At 43.9% G+C, this 27,081-nt stretch overlaps 1 protein-coding gene across 1 annotated transcript in view; it reads right to left on the reverse strand.

The window, feature by feature from the left end:
- Positions 1–2,415: 2,415 nt before the first annotated feature.
- The window catches only part of myo10 (myosin X), a 62,472-nt gene continuing 37,806 nt past the window's right edge, over positions 2,416–27,081 (reverse strand). Inside the window, exons 6-41 of the mRNA XM_058637287.1 lie at positions 26,926–27,050; positions 26,381–26,394; positions 26,140–26,224; positions 25,957–26,060; positions 25,694–25,823; positions 23,681–23,799; positions 22,936–23,082; positions 22,754–22,854; positions 22,113–22,179; positions 21,930–22,022; positions 21,778–21,846; positions 21,620–21,702; positions 20,941–21,049; positions 19,936–20,016; positions 13,570–13,694; positions 13,116–13,230; positions 9,857–9,963; positions 9,550–9,774; positions 9,306–9,345; positions 8,257–9,204; positions 8,025–8,145; positions 7,619–7,862; positions 7,430–7,525; positions 7,120–7,213; positions 6,983–7,038; positions 6,738–6,880; positions 6,430–6,621; positions 6,191–6,348; positions 5,916–6,039; positions 5,396–5,693; positions 5,078–5,285; positions 4,814–4,950; positions 4,614–4,734; positions 3,835–4,311; positions 3,547–3,738; positions 2,416–3,449 (exon numbers count right to left, since the gene is read on the reverse strand). Coding sequence (XP_058493270.1) covers positions 3,339–3,449; positions 3,547–3,738; positions 3,835–4,311; positions 4,614–4,734; positions 4,814–4,950; positions 5,078–5,285; positions 5,396–5,693; positions 5,916–6,039; positions 6,191–6,348; positions 6,430–6,621; positions 6,738–6,880; positions 6,983–7,038; positions 7,120–7,213; positions 7,430–7,525; positions 7,619–7,862; positions 8,025–8,145; positions 8,257–9,204; positions 9,306–9,345; positions 9,550–9,774; positions 9,857–9,963; positions 13,116–13,230; positions 13,570–13,694; positions 19,936–20,016; positions 20,941–21,049; positions 21,620–21,702; positions 21,778–21,846; positions 21,930–22,022; positions 22,113–22,179; positions 22,754–22,854; positions 22,936–23,082; positions 23,681–23,799; positions 25,694–25,823; positions 25,957–26,060; positions 26,140–26,224; positions 26,381–26,394; positions 26,926–27,050 — 5,659 coding nt within the window. The 3' untranslated portion in view covers positions 2,416–3,338. The remainder of the gene's footprint in view (positions 3,450–3,546; positions 3,739–3,834; positions 4,312–4,613; positions 4,735–4,813; positions 4,951–5,077; positions 5,286–5,395; positions 5,694–5,915; positions 6,040–6,190; positions 6,349–6,429; positions 6,622–6,737; positions 6,881–6,982; positions 7,039–7,119; positions 7,214–7,429; positions 7,526–7,618; positions 7,863–8,024; positions 8,146–8,256; positions 9,205–9,305; positions 9,346–9,549; positions 9,775–9,856; positions 9,964–13,115; positions 13,231–13,569; positions 13,695–19,935; positions 20,017–20,940; positions 21,050–21,619; positions 21,703–21,777; positions 21,847–21,929; positions 22,023–22,112; positions 22,180–22,753; positions 22,855–22,935; positions 23,083–23,680; positions 23,800–25,693; positions 25,824–25,956; positions 26,061–26,139; positions 26,225–26,380; positions 26,395–26,925; positions 27,051–27,081) is intronic.

Consider the following 27,081-nt stretch of genomic DNA (forward strand, 5'->3'; position numbering starts at 1 on the left):
ATTGTGACTTAAATATCGCGATCATTTCATATCGTGACTTAATATAGCGTGATCATTTTATATCGTAACTCAAATATCGGTACTTCCGTAATTTGATGTCGTCATCAGAAATCCTCACCACTCCTCTCACCACCGTAGCGCCTCCTGGTGCCGGCACTAGTCCGGGCACATCCGGTTGCGTACATTCAACCGCAGAAGAAGAACTACTCTCGTTGTAGCTGCTGAGATGCAGAGCATCCACCGTGCCAGAGGGGGAGCTGTGTATCTGAGAGCTGGCCTACCAATTACGTTACTTCCAGGTACCTGGCCAATCACAGGACAGTGGGAAAGCTCTCGTTGGCTGGCCAATCACAACACAGTCCACGTTCTGGGGGTGTGATTTTGGTCTGAAACAGCGCAGCTGATGAGAGCGTCAGTGAGGAGATATTTTGATCGGCTTGTTTGCAGCGACTGAGAGGTTTTTAACCATGAAAACAAGTTAATATATGTAAGTAGACCTCCATAACTAACATATATGTGTGATACAAGCATTCGATGTCACCTTTAAATATTGCTATAATGTCGTATCGTGACTTAAATATCGCAATAATGTCATATCTTGAATAAAAATCGTGATCATTTCGTATCGTGACTTAAATATCGTGATAATGTCGTATCGTGACCAAAATATCGTAATAATGGTGTATCATGACTTAAATATCGTGATAATGTCGTATTGTGACTTAAATATCGTTATCATTTTGTATCGTGATAATGTCGTATTGTTACTTAAATATCGTGATCATTTTGTATTGTGACTTAAATATCGTGATAATGTCGTATTGTGACTTAAATATCGTGATAATGTTGTATCGTGACTTAAATATCGTGATCATTTTGTATTGTGAATTAAATATCGTGATAATGTCGCATCGTGACTTAAATATTGTGGTAATGTCGTATTGTGACTTAAATATCGTGATCATTTCATATCATGACTTAAATATCGTGATAATGTCGTATCATGACTTGAATATCGTGATAATTTTGTATCATGACTTAAATATCGTGATCATTTCATATCGTGACTTAAATATTGTGATAATGTTGTATCATGACTTAAATATTGTGATAATATATCCCAAATTAAATATCGTGGACATTTTGTATCATGACTTAACTATCGTGATGTCGTATCGTGACTTAAATATCGTGATAATGTCGTATCGTAACTTAAATATCGTGATCATTTTGTATCGCGATGTCACGTTGAAATTAAATATGTAATCATTTATTGTTGGAATCATTCTTTCACACATACAGATGTTGTTTTTATAAAAAGATACCGTTATTTACGCACGTTGAAATGAAATATATAATCATTTATTGTTGGAATCATTCTTTCACACATACAGATGTTGTTTTTATAAAGAGATACCATTATTCCACCTTCAGTTGTGTAGAGGAAAAAAAGAAAAAAGTATTTCATTTATTGTATATATAAAATCCCCATGTGGTCAAAGCCCAACAACAACAACAGAAGGCAAAGTTGTGCAGTATAAAATGTAAAATGTAAAATGTACAGCCATGTGATTATACGAGCATCTATATATAGAACATTGCACATTAAACCAGAAAAGAAAATCACACATAGAACACAAAATAATAAGTGTACATAATTTACAACAAGGCACCGTGGAATCAACCTACACACACACACACACACACACACACACACACATCTTTGGATGGATCTGCCGCCTGCGGCGCTCCACTGAAATGTCGGAGGAATGTTGCACTGCTAACCTTTAAAGGGGTAGTTTGTGATTTTTTTTTAAGGTGTGGTTGTGTGAAGTTGTGACACATTCAGATTCAGATTGACGTCAGTGACACAAAGTGACCACACGAGGCAGCAGAGGAGCAGCAGCTCCTGTGTCCCCGCAGCTAAAATCACTGGTTTTCTCTGTGGGCTTTGGTGTGGGAGAGTGAGTGGTTTACAAAAGTCTGCCTCACAGTGAGATAAAGACGTGTTGCGCTGCAACTAATGATGACTTCCATCAGTGGTTAATCTCACGGTTATGTTCTGCTTCTTTCTAATTGTTTTTTGGGTCAAAAATAGATCAGAAAATGTTGAAAAATATTAATCGGTGTTAATGATTTTGTTTTGTCCACAAATTTAAAATAAAACATTTGAATGATTTCTTTGTTTTATAGAGCAAAGAATTTAAGAATTTAAGTCAGAAAACTTGTGAGCTGAATGTTTGGGTGAATGTCCACATGACGATCAGCACCTCAGTGAAGTGAATTCTTTAAAATAAACATGATGATCAAAATACTTGACCGATTAACTGCTTCAGCCCCAAATTGTTTATATATATGTATGTATATGTATATATGTATATATGTATATATATACACATACATACATATATATATATATATATATATATATATATACACATACATACATATATCTACATACATATATATATTTATTTTTTTATGAAGTGTCTTGATTGGAATCACAAAGCCTATAAAGTGCAGTCTGACCTCGGTGTGACACAATCGTCACTTTAAATTTGGTTAAATCGACTTCATCTCCGGTAACGAACAGGACTTCAGAGTTCACATCGGACCTTTTCAGATTCTGGTTCCATTGAAATGATGATTAAAAAACAGGCACTTGTTTGGACGTTTGAAAGTAAAACCATGTGAACAATCCGTCACAGAGATGAGACGAGAACAGCTGCGCATTTTTTACAGTGAATGGAAAGAAAGAAGGAAAGAAAGAAAAAAGGAAAGAAAGAAAAAAGAAAAGAAAGAAGGAAAGAAAGAAAGAAAGAAAGAAGGAAAAATAAAAACCAGATACTCGAGTCCCAGAGTTTGTTTTCTCTTCACATTGGGACAGCCTGTAGACAGACACACACACACACACACACACCATCCTGAATCAAGAGCCCTCGGGAAGACGCCATCTTATTCCAAAACAGGACACAGGTCATGTTTTTTACATTCAGACGAAGTTCTTTGGTCCAAGAAATGACGGAAAAGTCTGTTTTTTTTGTATTCAGCTGAAAAACCCTCGTCAAGGGAAGCCCTGACGCAGAAAATTACACCAAAAACAAGATTGCACCACCTACTGGACTGGAGGGTAGACGTAAAGAAACTAACAGACCTCTGCAGACCTCTGTGGGATGTGTCGCTGTGCGGTCGTGTCATGTTTTGGAATATGAAGCGTTAGCTCGTTAGCATTAAAGAGCGTTTTTTTCTGAAGCAAACACAGAGTCCATGCGCGGCATGCGACAGCCACGCTCCGCCGACACATGTCCATAAGGTCAGAAGGTCAAAGGGGCGGGACTTCACCAGGCGCTACACTGACTGCCGTGGCTGCTGACGGACTGAGAGTTGCTGTAGCGCTTCTTGACGATCATGCTGATGTAGGCCTTCATCAGCTTGGCGATGTCCATGACCTGCAGAGGTGAGAAAGAGGAGTTAACTTTCATTTGATTGAATTTGATTTTTAAAGGTATAGTTAAGGTTTTGAAGGAGCACTCGTGTTGTACCAACCATGTGGGTTTCGAAGAGCAGCTCTCGGCCTTCCACTGTGATCTTGTAGGCGTTGGGCAGTGGAGCACCAAAAGACAGAATGTGTTCGTACGGGAAAACCTCCAGAGGCCAGAGCTCGCCTCGTTTGTACACTGATATGGCTTCACGGCTCACGCCCAACCACAGCTCGAAGGGGAACGAACCGTCCCGACACTGAAACAACAAACATGAGGCGCCATGAGAACTTTGTACTGGTCCTCTTTGAGTGGAAACACGAGGTAAGTGACAAGTGTGGCTGCTTTTCCTCACCTCCACATTGAACAGTGTGGATCCGTATCCCTGCCACTCCTTCACCAGCGTCATGTATTTGACCATGGCCTGCTCCTGGTTCATCCCCTGCAGCTTCTTCCACTTGTCCATTACGCTGGTTCTCACCGCCACCTCCTCCTCACGCACCCAGGCCTCCAGGCTGCTCTCCTCCTCCAGCTTCTGCCGACTCAACGAGCCGCTCCTGAAGCTCCGCCTCAGCGTTCCCTCCAAGAAGCTCGAGCGCTTCCTCTCCGATGTTCCCGAGCGGTCTGCCACCGAGCCGGTGCCTGGGGCAAATGTCTTTGCGGAGTTCTGTACACGGGCACGTAATCGCGCCATGGGGAACACCTGGGACATTTCTGGAACGTTGGCTTGGGAGCTGTGATCGCCCAGGAGGTACTGAAGTCTCAGTGCAGCCAAGAACTGAAGAGTCTCCTCTGGGGCCGGATACTGACCTCGGATGACGGCTTCATGGGCCTGAAGACAGCAAAATGGTTTGAAGCTTTTCTTTCTGAAGTGATTCTCAAAAATGGAATTTGATGAATGGAAATGTTACAACTTCAGATAAGTTTTTATTTGAAGTGATGACCAGTATTTTTGATTGCCTTCAGACATGGCAGGTGTGTTTGCACCAGATGAAGAAAGTCGTTCCCCATTCATACTCTCACTTACCAGGAATCCCACAAACAAGTTTGAAGTAAAATGGATGATGATGGAACGTTGTTGAATTCTTCGTAGAATGACAGAAGGATATACTAAGTGGTTCAACCTTGTCTCACCTGTTCAAACATGAAGGCAAACTCGACGCTGTCTCTGGGAACATTGTCTGTGTCCAAGAAGCAGTAGAGCTTGAAGTAAAACTTCCAGCCGGTGTTGTGTTCTTCTTGACTCGCTGAAAGCCTGGAGACCAGAGAGTGTGTTAATAATGGGCGGAAGTACGGGACAATCATTTGTTACAAGCTTGGTGTGTTACATTTACTTCTCAAATTTGGCGAGGATGTCGGCCACCACTGTGCGGCTCTCGATAGCTTTCTCCGTGGTGTCGTTGTGTTCAAACAGAGCAAACATGTTCCTGCTGTCCTCCATGGCCAGGCCTCGGATCAGCTTCTCTACCACCTGACACACACACACAAGCAAAAAGTGTCACTTTTCTATCTTCATGGCAACAAAGACATTTTGTGTATTCTCATGAATGTCCATCAGGGGTCTAATGACTGAGGTCTTTAACACAGGTGTCACCCACCTCTCCGGCTGTGGTGTGTGAGTTGATGGTGATCTTGCAGGAGCCTCCTCCGTGGCAGTGAACAGTGGTACTCATGTCCTGCCGCGCCACGATGGCCCGGATCTCCTCTTGCGACGGGACGTACTCCCGGGTTCGAGTCTTCCTCAACGAGTCCAGAGCGAAAGCAGCGTAGCGATCCATCTCTGAGCCGGGGAAGAGCTCATGAGTCCTGCAGACAGAGATTAATTTTTTTACCACTTAACACTCTTAAAACCTAATTTTAAACTAAATTTAGTCTTCAACAGTTCACATCTGTGGTGTCGCAAAATCCGTCTGTACCTCTTCAGGTGGAACTTAAGGTATCTGAGGATGCTCCTGGTGGGGATGAAGGTGCAGGACATGCAGGCCAGGATCTTCCAGCTGCACAAGTTCCCCGGGCTTCCTGGCTGAGGCGGCCGCGTCATCTGCTTGATGAGTTGACAGTAAAGCTCGTCTCGCAGCTGCTTAAGCTCTTGGCCGGTCAACAGTAGTCCCTGGATGATGGGCACCGGGTCGGCCACGCCCTCCAAGTGCTGTAGAGAGCTGAACACCTTCAGGGCTTCGTCCTGGAGTGTCGTGTAGCTTCTCTGTCGTGGAGCTGAACCAGGAGAGAGAGAGTGAGTAAATCTTCTGTTGATTATTTTCTTCATCAATTAGTTGTTTGGTCCAGTGAAAAAATGCTCCAACAAATTCTGCACTTTTGGGTTCAGAAATCTTAATGGTTTAATTTAGACAAATGATGGAGGAAAGACACGTTGGCTATTTTTGCCTCAGTGTTATCGTCTGGTTTCCTTCTGTTTTCTGTATCGTTGGGACTCACTGGTGAAGTGGAGGTCTCCATAAGGCAGCGGCAGCAGTGGTGAGTGCAGCGGGTGGTGACTGAAGCGGAGGATGGGGTTCCTCTTGTAGATCTGCTCCACCACCTCCAGGTTCAGACAGTTCTCCTGTGGAACAGAGGAGTCTGCCTGAAGCACGTGCTAGAACCTGAATTTTGTGATTCTCGGTTATGCTAAGAGTTAAGACTTCTTAACACAGCTGTGTGGAAATGAGGCATGAAGAAAAACCTACATCTTTTTACGCTGTGGAGCTTCCTACCTTGATGTCCTGGATGAGCTGCTGGGTGGGCGTGTCTATGGGAGCTTTGGTATCGATGACATTCTGGATGGCACTGGCCCAGCGCGTGGCCTCGCTCAGCAGCTTGCAGTAGAGACGGTACGAGTGCTTACGGCCGTACACGATCACGCTCCAGTAGCCTGTAAAGACAAAGCAAAGAGCAATGAAAACTATGTGGATCTGACATCACACTTTGTTGTAAATGAACTTTTCCCTCTTACCAGTCTCTTTGTAGACCTTCTCGTCCGGCTGGACCACCGAGCAGAGGCTGTTCAGCACCAGCGTTCCCAGCTTCAGGGCATTACGCTCAGAGCTCTTGTAGTAGTCCAGGGAATTGTGGGTGAGGAGGAACCAGCGCTTCTTCAGTTTCAGCGAGGCTTTGGTGCTGTTCTTCATCTCCTTGTGCAACCAGCCTTGTGGAAGAAAAAAGAATCAGTAATGAGAACTTCCTGTCGAATCTTCTTCGTCATTAAAGCTCCAAAACAACACTTTTTGTGTGTAAAGGGACGTTTGGCGGTTGCAGCGTCACCTCGGATGATGAACTCCTGCCCATCGACGCGGGTGTCTCCCTTAGAGCGCTGCAGCAGAGTGATCCAGTGGTGCATCTCCTCGGGCGTGTCGGCGTTGCAGTGCAGCACGCGGTTCGCAGTGATCATCACAAAGGAGTTTGGCCTGTGTACAGAAACATGTGTGTCATTGAACAGGAATCGCTTACTTTTGATCTGGGTAAAGTAATACCCCCTCTCCTGGCTGAGGTTTAAATAAAGTCTCTACCTCTCAGGATTATCCGACGCACAAACCGAATCTATCATCCCCACGTCCAGTGTTCCCTGAAGAGACAGAGAGGACGATGAGTTTGACTTCAGGGATTAAAAGTGACTTTTTACCACATCGCAGATGAAAGTACTCACCACAGCGTTCTGAGGGTTGGCCTGCTCATCGTGCATCTCCCTGATCTCCTGCTCTGTGGAGCTGTGGACCTGACTCAGCACGCTGAACCACTGGCTGTAACCATGGAAACCACATCAACAATGTCAATATAAATATAATTTTTGGCAAAATGGCTGACTTCCTGTTGGGTTTAGGGTATTGCTCCTTTTGTTTTTGTGATGATTGTGTTGTTGTGTTATCATGAAGCTTTTGCATGGATTTAATATTGACATCTGTATCTTTTTTGTTGTTTGTTTCTTTAGGTCAGCGTCTAGAGTTATGCTAACAAACCTGGCATCCTCAGCGGACTCTGCGATCAGGTGGTAGGTCCTCTCTGCCATCACGATGTTGATTCCATTCTCTTTACCAGTGTTATCAATGATATCTCTGCACAACACAAGCACACGATGAAATCGTCATGACCTAACGATGCTGAGATGTTTATATTTTATGCTAATTAATACACTCAGTTATCCTTACTTGGCATCGTGCATGTCCAACACGCCCTTCATCTTGTCCTCGCTGTCGTTCTCGAAGTACATGAGTTTGCTCTGCCGCAGCACGAACCAGCGGCGCTTCCAGTTCCTGCGGGACAGCGTCGACGAGCCGCCTCCCTTCTTGTGCAGCCATCCCTGCTTCAGAGCCTCCTGCTTGGCCCGGAACCACAGGAATGTCTCGTCCTTGAGAACGCACCAGCGCCGCTTCCACGTGTTCATCAGGCCACCTGGAGAGGGGGAAAACATGAGGCGGCAGTTTTAGGAATTTGGTTGTCTCATGATTTCAGTTTTCCCAAAAGATCTGGAACAAAGGGTTAATAAAAAAGGATGTAAATAAAACAAGGTTCAAAACTAGCCTTGTTGTCACCCCGTCCGTTGAGAGATTATACCTTTGATGTAGAGGAAGCTGTGGAAGTATGGGAGTGTGACGCAACTGTAGACAGAATCCCGCCGATACGACAGCTCGTCTTCGGTGTCGAACCTGTCAAAGTCGTCTTCACTGTCTTCGAACTGGAACAAAAGCAGTTCAACAAGTTAAGACATCCAAGGCATGCCACAACAACAACCCATCTTAGGTTAACAGGAGACATTAATGTCATGGTTACAAAAACGTTCACTCACCGATGACTGAGCTCCCTCTGAGCTGAAGCGGTAAACCCCCGAGCTGTTGTAGGTGCCAACAGAACCACGATAATCAGGTGACCACTGTCCGCTACGGGGGTTGGAGAATGCCATGCTGCCACTGGAAACAATGGCGCCTTCGTCATAATCATCCTGGTCGTAGTCCGAATCCTCGTCTGGAGGTATGAGCTCCACCAGGTCATCGGACTGAGCCTCAGATGAAGCCTGAGGATGGCAGTAGGCCGAGTCCCCGCTGGAGGAGGTGCTGTGGCAGACTGCTGGTACAGGTGGTAAAGGCAACGGCTGCTGAAGCAGGGCTGTCGGCGGCATTGGTGGGATCACACCGTCGTTGGCATACGGGTCTTCTTCAGACGAGTCATCGCTTGTTCGGATCCCACTGGTCCGCTGGCCGTCTGAGTGTCCGTGCTCACTCGGATTTGGAGAGTCTTTAAAGGCCTCATCGTCAGCCCCAAAGCCTTCGTCCACCTCCTCTTCATCACTGCCTCTCCTTCTTCTGTTGTCCTTTGCCTTTTCATCGGCTTCGCTGACTCCCAAGGAGCTTTCAATGTTCCTCACGCACTCATCAATCTCATCGAAGTTCAGCGAGTCTAGGAACTGCTGCGCGGCCTTACAGGCTTCGTCCTCCAGCCGCTGGAGCTCCTGGTCACGCAGAAGCTGCAGGCGATTAAGGGAGGCCTCGGTCAGGGAGAGCTCCTGGCGCTCCTTCTGCCTCTGCAGTGCCTGGATCTCCCGCTCCAGTCGTAGGATCTCCTCCACCTGGGATGCTTCATGAGGACGAATTGCCTCCTCAAACACCTCTGCTGTCTCGAGCTCCTCGAGGGCATCTGGTGATGCTGCCCCCTCCTCTGCAGGCTCAGACTGAGCCAGAACCAGAGAGGCTAACTCCTCTGCACGATGCTGCTCCTCCAGTCTTCTGGCCTCCTCAAGCTTAAGGATGGAAGAACAAAGAAAATTGGAAAAAAGCATCTAATGGAAGCTACCTTGAGTTTGATGTGTTTGTCTTCAGATTAGAAGACGTGTCCTCGTACCTGTCTTTCAAGTGTCTCAGCCTCCAGCCTCTGTTGCTCCCTGCACAGACACAGACCGAGATAAGATTTACCAAAACAAAAGTCATTGCATTTCCTCCTTTGTAGGGGCATTAAAATCCCATTAAAGCCTTTTTTAGAAGCATGTATACAAATAACAGTAACCATGTAGTAGGGTACTAGTTCTTATTTGTTAATCAGATTGAGGATAACAATGTCGTGACCTCCTTTAACTTGATTAGCCCACCTCTCCATCTCCTCCTCCACCTTCCTGCGGCACTGCTCCTCCTCTTCCCGCCTCCGTCTGTCATCCAGCAGCTGGCTGTAGGTGCGGCGAGCCAACCGGCCTCGCAAGCACTTCTGGAAGGTGAGCGCTGCCCAGCGGAGGAGCAGAAACTTCCTCCTCCAGTAGAAAGCTCGGTAGTTCTTCTGAATGACCACAATGCACTGCAGCAGCTTCCTGTACTGCTTCCTGCAATGAAGGACCATGTCAGTAAACCATGTGACCAACCAACGTGAACCGTGCAGCAGTTGTTAAATTGCTGGGGTAGTACCTGGCCATGTAGCCCATGACGTGGGCCTGGATGGTCATGGCTGCCTTCAGCACCTCCACCTCCCTCTGCTTCTCCAGGCGGTGCTCCAGAGACTCACGCAGGAAGACCTGAGAGAGGAAAACATGCGACCATTTTTATTTTATCATTGTTCATAGTCCAATTAATATTCCAGCGTTGCCTTTGGTGAAGACGTGTGCACAGCAACTGACCTGCTGACTACCAACTGACTGACTTCTCTACCAACAAACTGACCTACCTATCAACCTACTTATCTACCTACCGACTGACCAACCTGCCTATCTACTGTCTGGCCTACGTACCTACAAACTGACAGAGAGCAAGGTCCGACCTAAGAGATGAACACTCTTTCTACTGGTCCTGACCTACCTGACAACTGTCCAACGTCGTCGACCGACCATATGAACAAACATCAGATCTATATATCCACCTAACGAGCTGCCAATCAACCCACTCTCACTCAATAATGTAACTTCGTCTGATTATTTTGATTTTAAGAACCCACAGTTTGCTGGAGTTCGAGGGCAACTGTTGTACATTGTTGGTTATCGAGCCTTTATGTGAGATCTGACACCATTTTCAATCAAATCGTGGGATTTGGGGACACCACAGGAGCAGCATAAACCCATGAAACTAAAGACCTTCCATATTTTCTTCAGTAATCTATATATATGACATCTGAGGCTTTATTTGATAGGACAGAGCAATTATTATTATTTAGATGAATTTCTTTCACAATTTTCTAATTTAATTCAACATTTTCTTTTCTGAGAATGTGAATGCTGTACGGAGGTAAAACAGCACAGAGAACAATGCACTTGCTTCACTCCCATTATCACACACAGTCATTATGAATTAAAGATTTACAAGGCAACAGCATGAAGTGAATTTAACAGTCACTCCCTCCCAGAGGAACAAGTGAACAGAACAAAGCAGACGACGTTAATCAAATCCAGATCTTCCTCCTGCTTTTGTTCACACCACTAAAGACTGCAGTGTTTCACTGACAGCTCTGTGTGTGTCTGTGTGTGTATGTGTCTCTGTGTGTGAGTCTCTCTGTGTGTGTCTGTGTCTCTTTGTGTGTGTCTGTGTCTCTGTGTGTGTGTCTGTGACTCTGTGTGTCTGTGTCTCTCTGTGTGTGTGTCTGTGGGACCTTGTCAGGGTAATTTGGACATTTCAGACGAGCAGGTTTATTTAACATGGAAAGACGTGTACTATACGTGTTTGTACGTGTTTGCATATTCATATTATACACATAGGTTTAAGGACGGGTGTTTCACTTAGAAATCAACCAACCATAAAAAAAATAATTAAATCTACCAACAAATTGACCTAAAAATATTTAATATCAGTCAAATTGACCCAAAAAAATTTCAAACAAGAAATTGACAAAAATCTACCAAACAACCAACAAAAAATAACCTACAAAAATAATACAATGACCCCTCAAAAATAAACCTGACACATTGACCAACAAAAACCTAACCCCCAAAATCTATACACACATAGATATGTGTGTATACATACATATATATATACACATATGTATGTGTATATATATATGTGTATGTGTATGTATATGTATATATGTATGTGTATATATGTGTATACATATATGTATATATATACATATATGTATACATATATGTATACACCCCGTGACAATATGTATGTGTATATATATATATGCATGTGTATATATGTATGTATGTATGTATGTATGTAGTCGTCGCTCTATACAAGCATATATAGTGTGTGTGTGTGTATGCTTGTATAGCACGACGACTACACCCTTGTGTGTGAGTCCTGTGAGGACCGACAGCTTGTGACAGAAAAGACGTGAGCAGTAAAAGTGTGGCCTCTTGTATGAGAGCGTGCGTCCGTCCTTTTAAATCATGTCGATGCTCATTACTGCAACAAAAGTGGAGCCTGAGAGTTGATCGCGGCTCACTGTGACGGTTAGGGCACACAACAGAATCCACGCGGAACCACATCGCGTCCACTCAATTGAATTTAAAGCTTTTAAAGAAAGACAAATGCGAGGACATGTGGCGACTGAAAGGAGCTCCATGTAAATCTCTCTGTGAGAGACAGTGAATCCTCTGAGGGAGAGAGAATTGATCTGATTGTTTCATGGTTCAGTGCTGACCAGTGTGTGTGTGTGTGTGTGTGTGGACGCTGCCACAGTTAAAAGCGTTTTCAGCCAGTTTTACGGTCGCGTGTGGACGAGAATCAAAACAGATTTGAGGCTACAAATGTGTTTTTCCCACAACTTAAGTTTGTAAACCACTCACTCTCCCACACCAAAGCCCATAGAGAAAATCAGTGATTTTAACATCACACACACAGGAGTTGTTGATCCACTGCTGCCTCCATCACTAACTTCTAATGTCTTATTTTTTGACTTTGAAAACATTTGAAAACCTGCGTTTGAATTAACATAAGTGACACAAAGTGACCACACGAGGCAGCAGAGGACCAGCAGCTCCTGTGTCCCTGCAGCTAAAATCACTGATTTTCTCTCTGGACTTTGCTGTGGGATGGCAAGTGGTTTACAAACTTTTGGTTTCCTGTTGGAAATGTCTCACAGTGAGATAAAGACTTCACACATTTGCCCATTCAACCATTTCCATTCATTCATCCAAACACACACACACACACACACACGCGCACACGCACACACATACTAGGCACTAGCATGTTCTATTGTAGTGAATCAGAGAGTGACAGAAGAGACCGGAACCAATATCTGTTGGACTCCACACACACACACACACACATGTTCGACATTCATGACTTGAGGGGACATTGCATTGACTTACATTCATTTCTTGGAGACTTACTCTAACCTTAACCACAATTACTACTGGCCTAATCCTAACCCTAACCCTAACCCTAACCCTAACCCTAACCTCAACCTAACCATGAAACATATCTTCACCTTAAAATGTAGTAATTTACGTTATGGGGACTTGCTTTTTGTCCCCACAAGGAGGACAAGTCCCCATAATGTGACTGTGTAAACAGGTTTTGGTCCCCACAACATTAGTAATACCTGGTACACACATACACACACACACACACACACACACACACACAAAGCCTCATAACTAACCTTAACCATCACAACTCAGTGTCAAACCCTTAACCTGACGTTGATGCTCAGAAAGCCATTTAACAGGTTTGTATGTAAATGTGTCCTCACAGACAACGACACACAAACAAAGTCGACAATCCTCACCTTGTTTTTGCCCAGCTGCCACTCTGCACTGCTGCTGTCATAGTGCTGCAGCAGCTGGACGCAGCGCCCCCTGGGGTCGTCCAGCGACAACGCACCACGCATTAGAACCTTGTACCTGAAAAAGAAACGGGTTCATCAGTAAAGTTGATAATTTTGAAAACTGCAGGTTTGTATTTTAGTGTGAATGTAAATGAAACTCAGACTTTTAATTTGAAAACTACAAAGTCACATTACAGTAACTCAAACTGTTATTTTGTATTTAAGTGGATGATCACAAAAAATACAAAAAGTTTGAAAGTCAGATTTTTAATTACAAAACTATGAGGTTACATTTTGGTGTGTGTGTGTTGGGGGGGGACTCTATTAATTTGAAAATCCCAGAATTGTTGTGTGTCATAGTTTGTGTGAAAGGACACAAACTATGACTCTTTAGTGGAGTAGTGTGGAGACAAACCTGGAGCAGAATTCCTGGAACGGTCTCCGGATCGGGAAGCCCGTGCGTCGGATCTTGACCGTCTCCAACATTCCCGAATATCTGAGCTGCTTCAGAACCACGGACTGGTCAAACTGTTCCGGCATCTGGAGACGGAGACAGTGATGATGAGAACTGATTTTCATATTTAATTTCACCACTCACTCTCCCACACCAAAGTCCAGAGAGAAAATCATTGATTTTAGCTGCTGGTCCTCTGCTGCCTTGTGTGGTCACTTTGTGTCACTGAGGTAAATCAGATTTTAAAAGCCGAAGTGATAAAATCAGACAATAGAAGTTAGTGATGGAGGCAGCAGAGGATCAACAACTCCTGTGTGTGTGTGTGTGGTTTGCAAACTTCAGTTTCCTGTTGGAAAAGGCTCACAGTGAGATAAAGACGTGAACACGTTCTTAGGACGTCGTAGACTTAAACGGACCGAGGAAACCATGATTTAAGATCTTTGCTGGTCCCTGTAAGCTCCTCCCTCTCATACAAACATCCGTCACTGGACAAACTGCATGTGTGTGACGTCGTCCGAGCCTCGCGTTGACGTCTGTGCTCCAACACACACACACACTCTGTGTCTCACTGTCCCGGGGAGTCCTCTGACCCTGTGAACCCTGGTGGGCGTCGTGGGCTCAGCATGAGAGGCGTCTTTAGTGCTAGCTGTGAAACGATCGGCCGTCGATGGCTCATTTAAACACATGAGGCGAGGACATCGTCTCTCAGAGTGTCAATGGCGTCCTTTAACAGCCACCATCCACATGGGGGGGAGCAGGGGGCTCATTAGCATAGCTCACATTAGCATTGGTCCGGACAGTGGAGCGGTGTCAGGAAGCTGACCCCCGTTCTCTAACTCTGTCACTTCCTCTGGAATGTTTCATATTTCTGAGTCTCACACAGTTCTTCACTCAATCTGATAAATCTGATGAATGCAACTGTTGCAAAATCACAATCGGGAGAATTTGTTTGAAATCCAAATGCCAAAAAATCCTAAATTTGAATTTCTCGTCTGTCCAAAACCTTCAGATTCTCCATTTACTCAAATTTTGACAGCAAATCCAAATCCAGGCGTGAACGTGCAGTCTAATCCAAAGATTTAAAGTAAAAACCTGCTGATGTTTTGAACTGTGAGACATACTTGAATGAAATCTCCTGTGGATGTGGGTTATAAGTAGATTTTGAACTTTTAGTGTGTGTGTGTGTGTGTGTGTGTGTCACCTCTCATTTCCATTTCCATGACATTTTTTAGATTTGATATGAAAAAGCTGCACAAACCAGTGACAGAACTTCCTTTCTGTTGTCGATGATTTGGGTGAAAAAACCTTAGTAAGATGTTTGTGTGTAAATCAGTGTCAGGAGGTGCAGAGATGATCTCACGTCTCTACACTGACCTGACGGACAAACTCTGTCTTTCTTCAGCTCAAAGACATTCAACAGGACAAAAGGGGGCGTGTCAGGGCACACCCGGGGGGGGGGGAACTGGGAAGAACAGGCGGGGGTGAAAAAGGCAAACAATCCAAACTGGAGAAGAGATGTCCATCTCACATGACCTGCTGTTTTCATTTCAGCTAAAGGAGAAAATGTCTCAACAACACATCAGACGAGCACGAGCCAATGATCTTGTTCTTCAAGAATTTTGTAGTAAATATATGAGGTGAAATAAAACTGACAGGTCCTGAACGACTGAGAACCTTCTGTGTTCACATTCAAACTCAGTTCAGGATCCACCAAAGATTTGAAAACTTCATTCCAAAAATCTAAAATTCAAGTTCCTCGTCAATCCAGAACCTTCAGATTCTCCAGTTACGATCTTTCTCTACTCCTTCACCACTTCAAGCATCTAATGGCGTATTACCACCGGCTCTACTCACCACGCCACGCCTCGCCTAGCCACGCCACGCCTCGCCTCGCCATGGCACGGCATGGAAAGTAGCGTGTCTAACATAGTACTAACATAGTAACCTGGTACCAGGTACTATTTTCAGTACCTGCTCAGGCAAGGTTCCAGAAGCGTGCTGAGTAGGTAACATGTGATGATTGGTCAGACTGTCGGCCACTGACCGGCCACTGACTTAACAATCCTACACACGTGGGTTAATCTCCAACTACAGGAATCTTAAAGTCACTAGTCACTTGTGTGTGTGTGTGTTTGTGTGTGTGTGTTGCGTAGAAAACAAAGTCACCACAGTTTCACTCAGCCGTGCAGTGATGACTCCGCCCACGTTAAGTAGTTACTTTTTTTGTAGTGGAGATGCAACCTAATCATGCCGTGCCGAGGCGAGTACAGCCGGTGGAAATACGCCATATGCCACCTTGGGGGTCCAGGTCTGAATATGGGCACCAGCAGGAAGTCAAATCCTCTAACTTTTGGGGAACAATGTTTGTGCGCATGGACAGACATAAATCCCCGACCCCGCAGGATTTAAGCTTAACCCGACTTTCACAAACACACACACACACACGGACGCACAACTTTCACTGGAGCTTCTTTGTGGACGTGACGGCGACTGTGGAGCGAGCAGTGAGCTTTTTTAACCACTCAACACTAATAAAACAGGATGTTGGGTGTTCAGTGAGAACGACCCTCATAATAACTAGAACTATAAATAGATTTAGAAGTACAATAAAAATGTTTTCTTGTCATGATACAAATCACTTTTTAATTGCTATGACAACAAGGAGAAATTGTTCATTAAATTCAAAAAGCCTCATGTCCGAGTCGTTAATGTTACCATCAATACTTTTGAAGTACTTTTAAGTTTATCCATAAGTGACCTTCCTGAATGTTGTCTTGAGCCTTCACGTATATGCAGACGATACAGCGCTTTACCTCGTCCAATCCCAATTTTTATGGCAGTTGAAAAAAAGCTTTTGTGGCTTCATCCACGCTATTTCTTTTTTATTTGAAAACTATGAGGAGCTACTTTTAGCACAGATCCCCAACTGTCCCAGACGCTCTGCTGCGTTGTTTACTCTCAAGCCTCCCACTCAAGTCAAAAACTTTGGCTCATTTGGCTAAATTTCAGCCACAACACGAAACAGGAAGTAGCCAACAGAACTCCAGATGCTAACACTCAGTAACGTTAGACGTGCTGCTTCTATATAATATATAACTTCATTTTTACGAGTGAAATGAATGCAGAGACGTTAGTTAAACGTTTACCAAACGACGATGGAGCCTCTGCCCCCTGGTGGAGGGAGAAGAAGCTCACTCATCATTTTCTTACGGCTATTGATAAATATTGATCAAATCCTGAATTTGTATTAGTTTATGTAAATCTGTATTAGTAAATTCTTTACATCAAATGAAATTTGAGCAGTAAGTGACTTAACGTCCTTAAAGAAACACTTTGTTCATCTGCAGCTCAACAAGCATCATCACTCCGTCTGTACAGAGATCATCAGTCTCACCGTGCATTGTCGCTGCTCCTGCCGCTCGTTCTGTGTCCTCCACGCCAAAAAATCACTGTTAAACTCCCAATGTCTCCGTCCCTCACTTTGTCTCACTGTCTCTGTGTCTCACTCACTCCTCACTCTCACACTGAGTCAAACAAAGGCTTTCAAAAACCTCCAAACTCCACTCCCCCTTTTTCTAGTGAGGAGAGGGAGGGCTGTGGTCGTCATGGTGATGTCTCCTGCTGAGGCTAATTTGTGCAGGCCACTTGTAGGGTGTGTGTGTGTGTGTGTGTGTGTGAGAGAGAGCTAGTTGTTTACATTCAAACGTGCTGGCTAACGCTAGCAGAGCTAACTGCTGTTCATTAATTTCAAATGTGGCGGCTGTTGAAGGCTACACACACACCATGGAATTAGATTTGAGATTTGTGTCAATATTTTCATATTTTCAACACTTTTTAAGAAGCAAACAACAAAAATAAGTTGTAAAATACACAAACATGGATTTAATCCTTCAAAAATGTTGGATTTTATTAGTTTGAAAAAACAAATGTTTGTTTTTGCAACGATCAGAATTTTGTTTGCTCCAATGTATTTTTGAATGTAATCATTCAAAAATACGTCATTTTTTGAATGATTACATTGATATTTTATTTGCAATTTGTGTATTGTGATTGTGTGCTTCATTGCTGAAACAATTACTCGATTCATCGCTTACTAAATGAATCCTCAACTGTTTTGACAATGGGTTCATTGTTTGAGTGTTTTTAAGGAATTATAACAAGTTTTCTGATGGTTTCAGTTTCTTAACGTTGAATATTTTCTGCTTTCTTTTGCTCCATTAAACAAAGAAATCATTCAAACTGAAGAGTTTTAAGACGTTTGAGAAACATCATCCTTTCTAGGTGTTTCACAAGTTATGAGAGCATTTCATAACTTGTGAAACGCTCTCATAACTTGTGAAACGCTATCATAACTTGTGAAACGCTCTCATGACTTGTGAAACGCTCCCTTCACTTGTGAAACGCTCTCATAACTTGTGAAACGCTCTCATAACTTTTGAAACGCTCCCTTCACTTGTGAAACGCTCTCATAACTTGTGAAACGCTCTCATAACTTGTGAAACGCTCCCTTCACTTGTGAAACGCTCTCATAACTTGTGAAACACTCACTTCACTTGTGAAACGCTCTCATAACTTTTGAAACGCTCCCTTCACTTGTGAAACGCTCTCATAACTTTTGAAACGCTCCCTTCACTTGTGAAACGCTCTCATAACTTTTGAAACGCTCCCTTCATTTGTGAAACACTCTCATAACTTTTGAAACGCTCCCTTCACTTGTGAAACGCTCTCATAACTTGTGAAACGCTCTCATAACTTGTGAAACACTCCCTTCACTTGTGAAACGCTCTCATAACTTGTGAAACGCTCTCATAACTTTTGAAACGCTCCCTTCACTTGTGAAACGCTCTCATAACTTGTGAAACGCTCTCATAACTTGTGAAACGCTCTCATAACTTGTGAAACGCTCCCTTCACTTGTGAAACGCTCTCATAACTTGTGAAACACTCACTTCACTTGTGAAACGCTCTCATAACTTGTGAAACGCTCCCTTCACTTGTGAAACGCTCTCATAACTTGTGAAACGCTCCCTTCACTTGTGAAACGCTCCCTTCACTTGTGAAACGCTCTCATAACTTTTGAAACGCTCCCTTCACTTGTGAAACGCTCTCATAACTTTTGAAACGCTCCCTTCACTTGTGAAACACTCTCATAACTTTTGAAACGCTCCCTTCACTTGTGAAACGCTCTCATAACTTGTGAAACGCTCTCATAACTTGTGAAACGCTCCCTTCAATTGTGAAACGCTCTCATAACTTTTGAAACGCTCCCTTCACTTGTGAAACGCTCTCATAACTTGTGAAACACTCTCTTCACTTGTGAAACACTCTCTTCACTTGTGAAACGCCCTCATAACTTGTGAAACGCTCCCTTCACTTGTGAAACGCTCTCATAACTTTTGAAATGCTCCCTTCACTTGTGAAACCCTCTCTTCACTTGTGAAACGTTCTCATAACTTGTGAAACGCTCCCTTCACTTGTGAAACGCTCTCATAACTTGTGAAACACTCCCTTCACTTGTGAAACGCCCTCATAACTTTGTAACTACAACAGGAACATTTCTGTGTCAGGGAATATTCACAGTTTTGACGACCAATTGAATTGAATTGAATTGAATTGAATTTACTGAATGAATGTTTGTCCTTTTTTGTTAAAACAAATTTAATAAAATTAGCATTGAAAAAACCCCAGTATTGTTCAGGGGTCGATAAGAAAATCCAGATATATTCAACATTTTTAAATCAATAACCAGCTCCAACACCTGCTCAGATGACAGTGACGCCTCTGGGGAGCTTTTAAAAGGCTACGTGCTCTTCCTCCCTGACCTCCTGCTCCTCCTCCTCCTCCTCTCACTACATTAAGCGCTATTTGAAAGTCATCACGCAGCCTTGTTTAACATCCAGTCCAGGAGTCCACACATAAACACTGATTCTGGACATTTAATAAAACAAAGAAAATCTATAGTTTAAGAACAAGTTCACGTCTTTATCTCACTGTGAGACACACTTTACCAACAGGAAACTGAAGTTTGTAAACCACTCGCTGTCTCACACCAAAGTTCATAGAGAAAAGATTTTAGCTATGGACTTTGGTGTGGGAGAGTGAGTGTGTGTGTGTGTGTGTGTGGGAGAGTGAGTGGTTTCCATCATCATTTGTGTACATTAACCACCACATTCTCCAATACTCCAGTCTGTTGCTAGGCAACCGGGGGTTAGAGGGCACCACAGCAGACACTTTTCATTCCTGTCAGTCGGTTGTTGGGGGAGGAGTTTATGATGATTAAAATGACAGACGTGTGTGTGTGTGTGTGTGCGTGTGCGTGTGCACTCACCTTGTGTGTATTTGGTTTGATGCATCGTATAAAGTAAGGGTTTGAAGTGCTGAGGGTGGCCATCAGAGAGTGAAGAGAGTTCTGTGACAAAACACATACAAGTACTACTGTTACTACTGTTCCTGCCACAAATACTACCTATACTACTGTTCCTGCCACAAATACTACTGTTACTGACATAAATACTACTGTTACTACTGTTCTTGCCATAAATACTACTGTTACTGCCATAAATACTACTGTTACTACTGTTCCTGCCACAAATACTACTGTTACTGCCATAATACTACTGTTACTCCCACAAATACTACTGTTACTGACATAAATACTACTGTTACTACTGTTCCTGCCATAAATACTACTGTTACTGACATAAATACTACTGTTACTACTGTTACTGACATAAATACTACTGTTACTACTGTTCCTGCCATAAATACTCCTGTTACTGACATAAATACTACTGTTACTGACATAAATACTACTGTTCCTGGCACAAATACTACTGTTACTGACATAAATACTACTGTGACTACTGTTCCTGCCATTAATTCTACTGTTACTGCTGTAACTGCCATAAATACTACTTTTACTGCCATAAATACTACAGTTACTGTCATAAATACTACTGTTCCTGCCTTAAATACTACTGTTACTGCCAAAAATACTACTGTTCCTGCCACAAACACTACTGTTACTGCTGTAAATACTACAGTTACTACCATAAATACTACTGTTCCTGCCATAAATACTGCTTTTCCTGCCACACACACTACTGTTCCTGCCACAAACACTACTGTTACTGCCGTAAATACTACAGTTACTACCATAAATACTACTGTTCCTGCCATAAATACTACTTTTCCTGCCATAAACACTACTGTGACAAATACAAATAGTACTGTTCCTGCTATGATGACAGATACAACAGTTAGTGTATAAGTACAATAGTCTAAAAAAAATGTGCTCCTCCCATGAATGACAGTTTGTGGAATCCTGTCTCACCTTGAATTGGGAGCTGACTGTGGGTCGTCTGTGTTTGGAGCTCGTCTTCAGTGTGTCCTGTTTGTTTCTGCTCAACACGTGTTCAAACAGATCATAGACAAAGTCCAGCCTGGAACACACACACACACACACACACACAAACCCAGAGAGAAGTTTAAAAACAAATTTTTTTTTTTTATTATCAATCATTCACTCTCTCACACCAAAGCCCACAGAGAAAATCAATGATTTTAGCTCATGGAGACACAGGAGCTGCTGGTCCTCTGCTGCCTCGTGTGGTCACTTTGTGTCACTGAGGTTAATGTGAACAAAGGTTTTCACATGCTGAATATACACATTAACATATCTGTACTTAGTGATGGAGGCAGCAGTGGATCAACAACTCCTGTGTGTGTGACGTTAAAATCACTGATTTTCTCTCTGGGCTTTGGTGTGGGAGAGTGAGTGGTTTACAAAAGTCTAACAGTGAGATAAAGCCGTCGTAATCTTAAACTGACGTAGATTTTTGGCTTTTGTTCAGTTAAATGTTCTTTGTCTTTGTCGCTCACTTGTTTTCGTAAACTGTAAGATCAACATTGAATTAAATTTGTACAAAAATCACAAAAGACTAACTCAAATCTTTCCAATAATAACCTAAATAAGTAAATGTTTAAAAATCAGCCGATGAAAGAAGATGCACCTGCTCTCCCTCAGCAGGTTGAGGATGTCGTCTCTGAAAGTGTCTCTGTTCTTCTCCAGTGTCCCCCTCACGTCATACACCACCTGCATCAAGCCACAAGAGGGTGTCAGACACACACACACAAGCACACACACGCAAGCACACACACACACACTCACCTCTCCTGCGTAATGTCTGACCCCAAAATAATGCACTGCAACACGTGGTTTGACATAGAAAGAGTTTTTCTGCAAAAACAAGTTTTTTGAATTATTCCTGTTTTTGTGAACACATTTCTATTTTCTTAAAGGTGAAGAAAACACGGACGCACCGAGTGCTGGCTGTGGAGTTTCTCTAGTAAGGTGCCGTCTGTGGCTTTAGGGAAGTGACTCTCCTCATTCATCAGTGCCAGGAGACCCAGTTTCTATGGAAACGTCATCCTCATCATCATCATCATCATCATCATCATCACTTGTGTGGCTTGTTTTTCTGGAAACATCTACAGAACGCTCACCTTCTCGATCAGATCCAGACACTCGCCGTTATCCATCCAGTTAATGTCGACCCAGACCAGGCCTTCCCTGCAGGAACCAACCAATCAATCAATCAATACACAGACCAGAGCTTCAGCACACAGAGAAATGGATTAATTTCACTTTCACTAACAAACAGGAGGGATCATGTTTGTCTTTTTGTTTTCCAAATACTCAGAATCATCAGTGTTTCAGGTGCCTGACCCTAACACTGACCCTGAAATATGACTTTCTCTGAGTTTTTGTCACGTTTTGTAAACCACTCACTCTCCCCCACACACACACACACACACACACACTCTCACACACCAAAGTCCACAGAGAAAATCAGTGATTTAACATCACACACACAGGAGCTGTTGATCCATCACTAAGTCCAGTCTTATTTTTTAAATATGACATTTGAAATCCTTCGTTCCAATTTATTTTAATGACACAAAGTGACCACACTGAGATAAAGCCGTGAACATGTTGTTAAGATATCGTAAACTTAAACTGACGTACAGTAGATTTGATCAGGTGAGTCTTTTGTTACGTGACTTCCATGTGTGAGCTACTGAGTCTCAAACGATCACTTTTTGTACTGAAACATCTATCGTGCGAAAAAACCACCTCCACCTACTTGTTGTACTCAAGTTGCTCCAGGGAGAAAATGTGCTTGTTAAAATATTCCTGAAGCTTCTCGTTTGCATAGTTGATGTTGAACTGCTCAAAGCGATTGACCTGCAGGAGAATCAGGAGTTTAAAGCAGAAAGATGAAGAATCTGTCACACGGTGGCTTTTTATTGTTTCTGTCCAACGCACCTCGAAGTTCTCGAATCCAAAGATGTCCAGGATGCTGATGGACTTGAAGTCTTCTCTGCCCCTGATGCGGTTGTTGAGTTTGCAGATGATCCAGTTGAAACACTGAGAATAAAGTGCCATGGCCATGGAGTCTCTGGAGTCGACCGCCTGCCAAGAAACCGCAACAATAACGAGAGTTTCAGGAGCAGAAAAAAACGAAGGAAAATGTTGAACGAATAATAAAGAATGGATGAAATCACATGTCTGAACGTATTCTCTTGACTGTCCATTAGGGGGAGACTTCACTAGCTTGCACACAAAGGGCGAAACAGGTTTTTCGCAGCATGAGATTTACATTCAAAGACCAGAGGGTTTGAGTCAGAGTAACTTAAGTCTACGATGTTCACGCCTCCAACTCACACACACACTTTTCAAACAGCACTTAGTTCTGATGTCTTATTTTTAAAATTAAAGTTTTATTTTTAAAAACTTTGTTCAGATTGACATCAGTGACACAAAGTGACCACACGAGGCAGCAGAGGAGCAGCAGCTAAAATCACTGGTTTTCTCTGTGAGGTAGACGAGGTGAAGATATCATAGACTATAACAGACGTTCATTTAATAAAGTGAGTCATCTGTAAGTGGATAAATCATGGACAGGGGGCGCTCACAGCACTTTTACAACGACTTAAAAAAAACTTTCCTATCTTACGATAGATGATGATGATTGATTTTAGGTGATTATGAAAGAGTGTGGATGACTCACCTGTTCTACAGTGAGCGGTGTGCAGATCTCCTCGCCCCTGAGGATCATGGACCGGTGAGTCAAAACCTCTGCCAGCTGCTCAGAGTTCAGGCCCAGGAGGTCTGCCGTCCAGCTGAGAGCTGCAGATGTCAGCAGAACATGGCATTAGAGCAGAACACGGACGTTAGAGCACAACGTGGACGTTAGAGCAGAACATGGATGCTAGGGCAGAACATGGACGTCAGCAGAACATGGACGTCAGCAGAACATGGACGTTAGATCAGAACATGGATGTTAGAGCAGAACATGGACGTTAGAGCAGAACACAGACTTTAAAGCAGAACATGGATGTTAGGGCAGAACATGGACGTCAGCAGAACATGGACGTCAGCAGAACATGGACGTCAGAGCAGAACATGGACGTCAGAGCAGAACATGGACGTCAGAGCAGAACATGGACCGTTAGAGCAGAACATGGACGTCAGCAGAACATGGACGTCAGAGCAGAACATAGACGTTAGAGCAGAACATGCAGAACATGGACGTTAGATCAGAACATGGACGTTTGAGCAGAACATGGACGTTAGATCAGAACATGGACGTTAGAGCAGAACATGGACTTCAGCAGAACATGGATGTTAGAGCAGAACATGGTTGTTAGAGCAGAACATGGATGTTAGAGCAGAACATGGACGTCAGAGCAGAACATGGACGTTAGAGCAGAACATGGACTTTAAAGCAGAACATGGACATTAGAGCAGAACATAGATGTCAGCAGAACATGGACGTCAGCAGAACATGGACGTCAGAGCAGAACATGGACGTCAGAGCAGAACATGGATGTTAGAGCAGAACATGCAGAACATGGACGTTAGATCAGAACATGGACGTTTGAGCAGAACATGGAGGTTAGATCAGAACATGGACGTTAGAGCAGAACATGGACGTCAGCAGAACATGAATGTTAGAGCAGAACATGGACGTTAGATCAGAACATGGACGTCAGCAGAACATGGACGTCAGAGCAGAACATGGACTTTAAAGCAGAACATGGACGTTAGAGCAGAACATGGACGTTAGAGCAGAACATAGATGTCAGCAGAACATGGATGTCAGCAGAACATGGACTTCAGAGCAGAACATGGACGTCAGAGCAGAACATGGACGTCAGAGCAGAACATGCAGAACATGGACGTTAGATCAGAACATGGACGTTAGAGCAGAACGTGGACGTTAGAGCAGAACATTGACGTAAGAGCAGAACATGGACGTTAGAGCAGAACATGCAGAACATGCAGAACATGGACGTTAGATCAGAACATGGACGTTAGAGCAGAACGTGGACGTTAGAGCAGAACATTGACGTAAGAGCAGAACATGGACGTTAGAGCAGAACATGCAGAACATGGACGTTAGAGCAGAACATGGACGTTAGAGCAGAACATGGACGTCAGCAGAACATGGATGTTAGAGCAGAACATGGACGTCAGCAGAACATGGATGTTAGAGCAGAACATGGACGTCAGAGCAGAACATGGACGTTAGAGCAGAACTTGCAGAACATGGACGTTAGAGCAGAACAGGGACGTTAGAGCAGAACATGGACGTCAGCAGAACATGGACGTTAGAGCAGAACTTGCAGAACATGGACGTTAGAGCAGAACAGGGACGTTAGAGCAGAACATGGACGTCAGCAGAACATGGACGTTAGAGCAGAACATGGACTTTAGAGCAGAACGTGGACGTTAGAGCAGAACACAACGAGAGCAGCTGATCAGCAGAACACAACGAGAGCAGCTGATCAGGAGAACACAACGAGAGCAGCTGATCAGCAGAACACCAGAGCAGCTGATCAGCAGAACATGGATGTTAGAGCAGAACACAACAAGAGCAGCTGATCAGTAGAACACAACGAGAGCAGCTGATCAGCATAACACAACAAAAGCAGCTGATCACCAGAACACAACGAGAGCAGCTGATCACCAGAACACAACGAGAGCAGCTGATCACCAGAACACAGACACACTGACTGACCTGACTTGGAGGACACTTGAGCTCCTCCTGCTGTCATGAACTCGATGTTCCCCGCGTGAAGAACCACCGCCAGCAGACGCAGGATCTCCCCGATGTTCTCCTCAGTGAACTGCATCGTTCTCATTGCATTCTGGGAAAAAAACACACACACACAGGAAACCGCTGAGTGTCGTGTTTAATTCCTCTGAAACCACTGAGCGTTATGAAGCCCCGCCCACACAGAGACGGTGTTTCAGGAGCAGATACATGTGTGTGTGTTCTACCAGGACATCGTGGAAATTGTCTTTGTCGTTGACGGTGTTGTCGCTGACGCAGCTCGACCGCCTCAGGTAATGATAGCTGTCGGTGTTTGTTAACCGAAGAGTTTCTGTGGACGACAGAGACCACATTTCTAACATCATGTGACAAACTGTGATGAAGGAAAAGGTGGGCGTGTTTCCTCTCACCTCTCTGCTGGTCGGTGGCTCCTGCTAACAGAGCGTAGAAGATGTGGTAGTTTCTCTCTCCTGGGTTCTGTCGGACCACACGGTTCTGTCAATGAAAACCAACAATGAAACACTCGTGACACACAGTTGTCTTTGAGACCAAACACACGACACAGTCAACAGATGAAAGATCAAAGATTCTGTCAAACACTGTGCAGCTCTGGTTTTAAAGGTTCAGCTTCAGGTTTAGAAGAAGACTCACCTTTTCTAGAAGATCTGACGTCAGGAAAAAAGTGTCTGTTAAGGCTCACAACAGAGAGACAAAGAGACAGAGTGACAAAGAGGCAGAGCAACAAAGAGACAGAGAGGCAGAGCGACAAAGAGACAGAGAGGCAGAGGGACAAAGAGACAGAGAGGCAGAGAGACAAAGAGGCAGAGAGACAGAGAGGCAGAGGGACAAAGAGACAGAGGGACAAAGAGACAGAGGGACAAAGAGGCAGAGAGACAAAGAGGCAGCGAGACAAAGAGGCAGGGAGACAAAAAGACAGAGAGACAAAGAGGCAGAGGGACAAAGAGACAGAGAGACAAAGAGACAGAGAGACAAAGAGGAAGAGGGACAAAGAGACAGAGAGGTAGAGAGACAAAGAGGCAGAGAGACAAAGAGACAGAGAGGCAGAGAGACAGAGGGACAAAGAGGCAGAGAGACAGGACGTGACACTGACACAAACACCACAAAGATGGAACATCAGAGCGTCCATTTAGCATATCGATATCATTGGACACAGTTTCAGGTTATTTGGAGGATACAGTCGACGATCCGGCCTCCCTGGATGTTTCCCTTCTGGCTGAAGTGCAGCTGGACGAACTTCCCGAAGCGGCTGGAGTTGTTGTTGTAGACGGTCTTAGCGTTTCCGAAAGCCTCCATGATGGGACTGAAAAGCAGCGCAGACGTTAGTCAACCAG

Source organism: Solea solea, chromosome 1 (genome assembly GCF_958295425.1).
Source record: "Solea solea chromosome 1, fSolSol10.1, whole genome shotgun sequence".
In the NCBI taxonomy this organism is placed as follows: domain Eukaryota; kingdom Metazoa; phylum Chordata; class Actinopteri; order Pleuronectiformes; family Soleidae; genus Solea; species Solea solea.